The sequence below is a fragment of the Arachis duranensis genome, chromosome 10, assembly GCF_000817695.3.
Source record: "Arachis duranensis cultivar V14167 chromosome 10, aradu.V14167.gnm2.J7QH, whole genome shotgun sequence".
NCBI lineage: Eukaryota > Viridiplantae > Streptophyta > Magnoliopsida > Fabales > Fabaceae > Arachis > Arachis duranensis.
The window spans coordinates 7,971,264-7,979,371 of NC_029781.3; the positions used below are offsets into that span (position 1 = coordinate 7,971,264).

General features: G+C 30.6%; 1 protein-coding gene across 9 annotated transcripts in view; it reads right to left on the reverse strand.

Moving 5' to 3' along the window:
• Positions 1–5,616: 5,616 nt before the first annotated feature.
• LOC107468885 (uncharacterized) overlaps positions 5,617–8,108 on the reverse strand; it is a 5,686-nt gene continuing 3,194 nt past the window's right edge. For 6 of the 9 annotated variants that reach the window (XM_052255341.1, XM_052255340.1, XM_052255338.1 and 3 more), the window contains 5 exons: positions 7,697–8,103; positions 7,422–7,481; positions 7,220–7,327; positions 6,919–6,964; positions 5,617–6,621 (listed from right to left, as the gene is read on the reverse strand). In XM_052255341.1, coding sequence (XP_052111301.1) covers positions 6,401–6,621; positions 6,919–6,964; positions 7,220–7,327; positions 7,422–7,481; positions 7,697–8,089 — 828 coding nt within the window. In that variant the 5' untranslated portion in view covers positions 8,090–8,103 and the 3' untranslated portion in view covers positions 5,617–6,400. Of the gene's footprint in view, positions 6,622–6,918; positions 6,965–7,219; positions 7,328–7,421; positions 7,482–7,696; positions 8,107–8,108 lie in introns of all 9 variants that reach the window. The other 3 variants (XM_052255342.1, XM_052255337.1, XM_052255336.1) reach the window with 1 other exon arrangement.

The window sequence follows — 8,108 nt, forward strand, 5'->3', positions numbered from 1 at the left end:
ATTCCTCGAGATAGGGGATTGTTTTAAAATGAAAATATTTTGGCTTTTGAATACCTGACAAGTTTAGTAGGTTAATGCAAATTGATGAATGCATGTGATGTAAAATTTTCTACTGTAATTAACATATTGTGTTTGTGGTGATTGGTTGATTTCTGAATTTCTTGTGAAATTGATTGAATATATTGATTTTGGTTTTCTTTTTTAAAATTGATCATGATTAATTTTGAATGACGGATTTAAAAATGTTGATTTGAAATGTTGATTTTGTTAGGTTGAGGTTGAATTGAGAAAATTCGTGAAGGGTGGTAACACCAGTTTTTAGGGGAGGCTCTGCCGGAATTTTTCTAAAAATTTGAAGAGTTTTGAAAGTTTTGGTTATAATTTCAAAAATGAGTTTAGTTTGGTTAACTTTATCAAAAGAGATATGTCTTGAATACTTTTAAAGATTTAAAAAAATCGGATTCTTATGATTTTGTTAATTCGTGAGTTTAACTCATTTATTTTTAATAACAGCGAAAAGAGATTTGATTAACTAGTTAAAAGATTTTTAAAAGTAAATTAATTATAAATTCAAGAATTTAGAAATAGAAAAGTGAGTTTAAGGATTTAATGGAATTAAATATAAGAGTTGAGAGAAAGAGGGTTATTTTAAGGAATATGATGATAAATTATGTGATGTTTGATTTGGAGGAAAGTCATGTGAGGGTTAAGATAAATATTGGAAGTTTAATGAGTTGTTGGGTGTTGGGAAGAATGGATATGATTTAGGCTTGAACATGGACGAGGTTTGATGGGTATTGATCTCGAGAAGTATTATTGTGAAAGTTGCTTGAAATTGAAGATTTAGAGAAGTTTGGCTTGTCAATCTATAATATGATTAATTAGAGAAATAATTTAACGAAATTGAAGGGGTTATGTCGTGTTTGAGTTAAATTGTTGCTAGCTATGAATGATTATGTTTTATTTGAATTAGTATACAACCTTGACCTCGAGTCTAGGATGTTATATTAGAGACCTCATACTTGCAAGTCGTAGGTAACGGTCCAAGACTCACCCGGTGAATGATAAAGGGTGCGGAGTAGAATTTTAGCGGAGTTATTGATGAGTTTGTTGAGGATTGTGATTTTAAGTTGAGATTATATAAAAGATGATAAGAAGTGAGATTAATATGAAACTTATGATGAGAACTTGATTAAGTTGAGATATGTGCGAGTGATTATGATTGAGAATGACAATTATGTCAGTAATGATGTGATGAGAATGATTATGATAATGAGAAATGATGATGATTAATTTTGATTGAGGATGATGGGGATGATTATGATAATGAGAAATGACAATGATTGATTTTTATTATGATTGTGAATGAAGTGCAATGAGTTTGAGGGTGAATTTGATAACTAAATTGATTCAGATTGAGATATACCTGCTTGGGTAGATGCAATGGCGTTGTTCCACTTGTTTTGGGTTATGGTTTGATTTTCTGGGGTAGATGCAAGAATGGAGGCTTTGTCCCGCTTGCTCCCAGTTTATATTTGAATCTCTTGGGGTTAGTGACGACTCCAGAAAATTATAATAGTGGGGGCAAAAATAATATATAAAAATAATAAAAAAAGTAATATATGATATTTAAATCTTGGAGTATGTTAATTAGTCATGTTTTTAATAAATATAATTAACATATTAAAAAATATATTAATTTATATTAAAAGTATTTTTTCTCATTTCAATGTTTTGATATTATTGCATGATACGTTTATTATTAATACTAGTGCCTTGTTAAATGTCTCATATCCGTCAAATTATATTTTTATTGAATATTTTTTATATAATACAACAAAAATTTATAATTCAATAATTCAAGAATTTATAAAGAATATAACTCAAATTAACTAATTTTAAATTTTTACAAAAATTGTATGAGAAACAAAAAAATTATGAAAAAATAAAATTTTAAATCAAACAACTACAATTCTTTTTATATATAAGTATAGATAAAATCATGTCTCTTTATATTATGTAAATATTTAAATAATTTGTTAGCATTTAATTACAAAATTGACATTTTTTAATATTTATGATAAAAAAATTTTGACAAAAATAATTATTATATGTAAGACTAAAATTAAATTAAATAAAAAATAAAAATAAATAAGTAATTAATATATATTATATTAAAAAAGCTACTAAATACTAATAATCTTATTTATATTTATTTTTACACACAACTTTTTTTTTAAGTTTAGAGGGCAAATAAATTATAACTGTGGGGCAATTATATATACACTTATTATTGTTTTTTAATAAACTTAATGGGAGCTCCACACACATCAATGTGGGTTCGTTTCTGTTGGGGTAGATGCACTAGTTCGTCCTCACTTACTCTTGATTGAGAATGATATGTGATTTAAAAATTTATCGAAGTTATGAATTTTTCTTGATAGATGCATTGGGTCGGCTCCACTTACTCTAAGTTGAGATTTGAGATTCTGTTGATCCTTTATCGTAAAATGTGGTCGGGCACTTGTACTTTTCCGGATGTTCTCCCAATGTATTTGATATATGAATATGAATTTTTAAGCTTGGAAATGCATGCAAGCAGGGACTGTCTAGAGTTCGCTATCGAACATGTCGAGTTTGACTGTATAACCGACAGATGAGTTCATTGGCCATAGGGGCAGACATGCATCATTTGTATTTATGTGTATTGTTTGGGTATACATTTTGTTTTTGATTTGTCTATTTGAATAATTGCATCTATCTGCTATTTGATCTAATTACTCTATTTGTACTCTCTTTTTGTGTATTTTTTGTATTGTTTTGTCTATATTTAAAAACTGAGAGATCCTTCATGCTGGCAATGGTAATGCTGAGAGTTGTTCCTGATGTGGTGATGGAGGTTGAGGCAAATTAGACTTGGTATTGTCCGGATACTCCAATTTATGTATTGATGGGTAGGAATGAGCAATGTAAGTTTGTTTCATAGTAAGCTCTTAGACACGTCTTTGGTCCTTTTTTCTTATTATCCAATTTACTTTATGGAATTGTAAACTAAAGGAAATTCATTACAACTTTTTCAAAATAAGTTTTCTCACATAGTTTTTCCAAAGGGTTATTTCAAAAATAAACTATTTTTATAATAAAATTCTTTCTATTTGCAAGTATTTCTTTGTTTGGATGGTATTCTCTTTTTTACTGAGAATTCAAAAGGATGATGCTCTCACCCTTTTTACATCCAATACTTCAGTGAGAGGTTTAGTAAGCTTTAGTGCGAAACCGCGACTGAACTACAGAGCTATATATATTTGTATTTTTTGCTTTTAGTTTAGTTGAGATTTTTTTCTGGTCATTTGTCATTTTGAGTTTTTAGAGCGGCAAGACTTGTATTTGAGGAATTTTGAATAAGTCTATGTATTTAATATTATGTGGATTTAATTATGTGATTAAGTAGTTTAAAGTAAAGACTTTTCAATTTCTTAATTAAAAATTCGGTCGTATTCGTGAAGGCTCAATATTAAATAAATATAGTATGAAATTAAAAAAAAATTTAAAAAAGTAGAAGTAGATGACGTTTGAACGTTTAGTATAATCATAAAGTGTTAAAAGTTAAGGTATTACACACAGAACCAATAAGATTCGTAGTAAATGAAAAGGACACTCTTTATGTGATCATTGAAAGTGCCCTCAAGTCCTATGCTCATGAAGGCACGCTTCCTCTTCTTGGTTTTCATCCTACCAACTTCCTCCTTTAGAATGCACGCTTTGACGGTCTGGATATATATAGTTGAATAAAATTTACTGCTTTTTATATTTATTATTATTTCAATATTTACCTAAACGCAATAGGTATTGGTTAGAGTCATGAAATCGGTTCTCTCAAAATTTAAAATGATGATAGAAAGAGTTATATAAATGGTTATATCTACTCTAATACGCACTCTTACGCAATATTTTTTTAGGTTTGCATGAATTTTTTTTGCATAGATATCTTTTTTTTCTGTTTTAGATCAAACTCTAAACTTTTAAATCATAGAAACTCTGATATTAAGTCTGTATATTATAAAACTAGCTCTTTTAAAAATTTAAACTAATAAGAAGAGGCATATGAATAGAGATACAATATTACAATAATGTAAAGTTTGGTTCATGAGATTTTTCAAGCTGACTGGTTATTTTTATTAGTTTTTATGAAAACTGCTTTGACAGCTCTGAATCCATTGGAAGCCATAGGATCTTATGGGGTGAGGAACTTTGTGCTGTGCAAAAAGCAAGTATGTTCATCAAAAGCAGAACCGAACACAGAGCTGATATCCCAGAAAAGCAATGGTGGTAATGGCTGGAAGGCATGGTTCAACAAGTCATTTGGATTGAAAATTTTATCCCATTAAAGAGATATATCAATTTAGTGTAGTACAATGCAGTGTTCTAGCTATGATTGTTCTTTGTTATTCAATAATAATGTGTTTGTTGCAGTTATGTGCTAGTGCTACTACTAGTTCAAGTGCTTTGTTTAAGATAGCACAGACGATATTTTTAACACTCAAGATTATGAATTCGTTTAAAAAGCTTCAAAAATTATTTTTTTTTAGGCTTTTGATTTATGAAAAGTCACATTAATATTGTTTAATATAATTTTTTAAATATTTTTAACTTTTTAAAAAATTGTTTAAAAGCTTTTGAAAAAATTACTCATTTTCAAAAATTATTTTATTGCTCCTATTCAAAAGATGCATCTTCTTTATATGTGTATATGGACCTCTTTACATGCAACGCGTACTAATTTTAGACTTCAAAATTAACATGGGAATGAATATGCTATTTATTTGGTACCCTATGATTAAAGGTACTACTAATCTTATTCCATATGTTGAGAAATTCGATATATAATATGCGAAGTGGATAATGTTTTATGTGATGATATGAAGGATAGGATAATTAAGAACACTCTATGTTATCAAATATAATCCATTGAAAGAAATTAAAAAGAAAACAAACACACACATGCCTTAGTAGTCAAGGTTGGAATATTGAAAAAAGAAAAAAAAAATATGGGAATACATATAGCCAAAAAAGTTGGATATATTTAAAAGAAAGGTCGAAAATTAAAGAGATTTCCATGCTTTTATTTCTTTAATTTTAATTTATGGGTAACATGATAATAATTGTACGCAGAGCAGGTACTCCGTTGGTTCAAATTGAGATGCTTTAGACTCTCAAAATTATATATAAACTGTACCAACCAATGAAGAAAGATTATTATTATTATTATTAAATCAAATGAATCTTTGAAAAATGCACACGATGACTGATGACAAATAGATTCATAAAAATACTTAGCAGCAAATGATCCCTTATAATTTATGAATTTGATCGCTTACATCATAAAGATGGAAGTTATTCACAATTTAACTCAGTCATATTTAGGGTTTCAAATATATGCAAAATTATCAAACAAAAAACAAAGTGTAATGTAGATATCTTAGAGACTCATCGTCTTTTAATTCCATAGTTACAATTTACCAGAAATATTTTAAAAAAATACAAGTGAACTCCAAACTTATTCGGTTAGTCTGTCTTAAAATAAGATTATGAATATATACAGAGAGAAAACACAAGTACATCCAATTATTTTCCATTTCTTTCTTTGAGAATACTCAATCTCTATAATAAATCACATTGGATCAGCTCAGCTGCAAAAAAACTAAGGCTCCGTTTGGTTGATGTATTTGATGAGACATAGACACAAAGACACAGACATTAAAGACATGGACATAAAATATTTGTGTCTATGTATTGTGTTTGGCAAAAATAAGAAACAAGACACATATATTTAAAAAAGACTGAATTACTCTTCATTCAACCACAAGTTTTACCACCATTACAATACACCTATTATCCCAAACAATGCATGCCATCACCATTAAATTTTTATTTCTTCTAATAATTTTTTATTTCTTCTAATACCATCTTAAATTATCATTTAAATATTAAATATATAATTGTTTTTGAAAAAAATAAAAAATTAAAGTTCAAAATTTAAATAAATAAAAAAATTTAAATGTACAATTTTTTTTTGAAAAAAATAGAAAAGTAAATTTAGTTGTAGAATCTAAAAGAGAAAGAGAAAAAAAAGATTTGGAAAGATGAGAGGACAAATTTTAAAAACTCAATAAGGGTAAAAGAGTAAAAAATTAGTGTCTCACAAGTTGTGTCTCAGTGTCTCACCAAATTGGAGGTACACAAATTTAGTGTCTCCGTGTCCATCCGTGTCCTCCCGTGTCCTTCGAAAATCTGTGTCTCACCAAACCAAACAGCAGACATGTGTCACCGTGTACCACTGTGTCTATGTCTCAGTGTCTATGTCTCAATAACCAAACGCTACCTAACTGGACACATTATTTTAATCCGAATACCCTTCAGTAAGTAATCGCCTCTCTTCCTCCTCTAACCTAGCAAGCCATTTGAATCCAAGATCACATCCTGCCTTTGCCGCTATCTGGAACTTTTCTCGTGCCATCTCTACGGGATCAACTGCAAGACTTTCTTTCCCCTTCCCAGCTTTCCGAGTAGCAGAACCTCTCTTTGCACTGAATTTTGTTATTGTTTCTGGAACCTTAACACCTGAGGCAGAATACTTTATTTGTATCATAGTGAAAAACTACGTGATAAAAAAGCGTAAGCAAGTGCCACCATATCAAATCCAATCTAATTTATGTTTAGACCATCCCCTTTGCTTTCGGCAATCATGCACAATAGAGAAACCTACTTTTAAAACTGCTCGATTTTTAACCATAAAAGAACATGGTAAGCAAGGCATACCCGATAACCAAATGATTGGGATGGGGGATGAAAAGAACTGAAACACCCAACAATATAATACAACAAAATAAGGAAAGGAACACCGGCAGGCATGCTGACCTTTAAGAAGAAGAGATCCAAATGCTATAGCTGCCCCGGCATGGCCCTGTGTACACATAAAGACTAAAAATAAGAAACCAGCAGAAAATATTCTAGAATCAAGAAACTAAAAAATATGAACTTCTCAGACTCCTGAATGAAACAATAATGAAAATAAATCAATTAGGTTATGCTTAAACTCTTCTAGATTACAAAGGGTGTAAACAATTTGCGCAGACCAAAACCGAAACTAACCAGACATATAAGGAAACTAAAATCAAGATAATTTAACAAGCAATACAAGTCTAGGATCTCATATTACCTTCTCTGAAGCCCTATGAAAACACCACAATGCTGAAGCAATATCTTGCTTCACGCAATCGCCCGTCAAATATACAGCACCCAAAAGGTAAAGAGCACCTGGATGCAACTAGAACACAACACAATAAGCACAAGTAAGGTTTTGTCAGGAATTCATAAAACAGGGAAACCAAAAACCTTCCATATAGGTAAGGGAAACATACCTGATCAACAGCTTTCTGCAAATAATAAAAAGCTTGTTGATCTGATTGGACATAGTCATTCTGTGCCAGAAAAATAATATATCAGCAATCATCATTGTGTCAATTTAATTCTAAACATCAAAATCAGGCAAGTAAAATAAACAAGAAACCAGTGATCCCATTCCCTAAACCTCACTAGCTAACAAAAAAATAGAAATCACATAATAGAAAACTTGAATCCACAAATGATACAATACAAATTAATAACCTAGCATTTCGGTGAGTCAGTGACGCACCTCAATTCTCAATTGACAACCCAATGCAAATTGTGCATCAGCATCACCCATGTCAGCAGCTTCAACCAATAAAGCAGCTCCAACGGCCTTATTAGCGCCGGGAACATGATACTTCATGTGCAATCTGGATAACCAATACCTAGCATGCGTGTTGGTGTTGTCAGCCTCCAAAGCAAGCTCAAAATTTTCCTTTGCTCTAAGAAGCAGAGGGATGAGGCGTGTATCATTGAGCTCACAGTAATCGATTACCCTATCGACCTCCTTCAACGCGTTCCAACCTTTTGCGATGAACGCCATCGCCTTCTTGTTCCTATCGTGCATTCTTCTCTGCTGATTCAATTGGAAGAAACAAGTGGCAGAGGGTTTCCACAAGGACAACACCCTCCACAGCATCTTTCTCGATGGAGCTGCT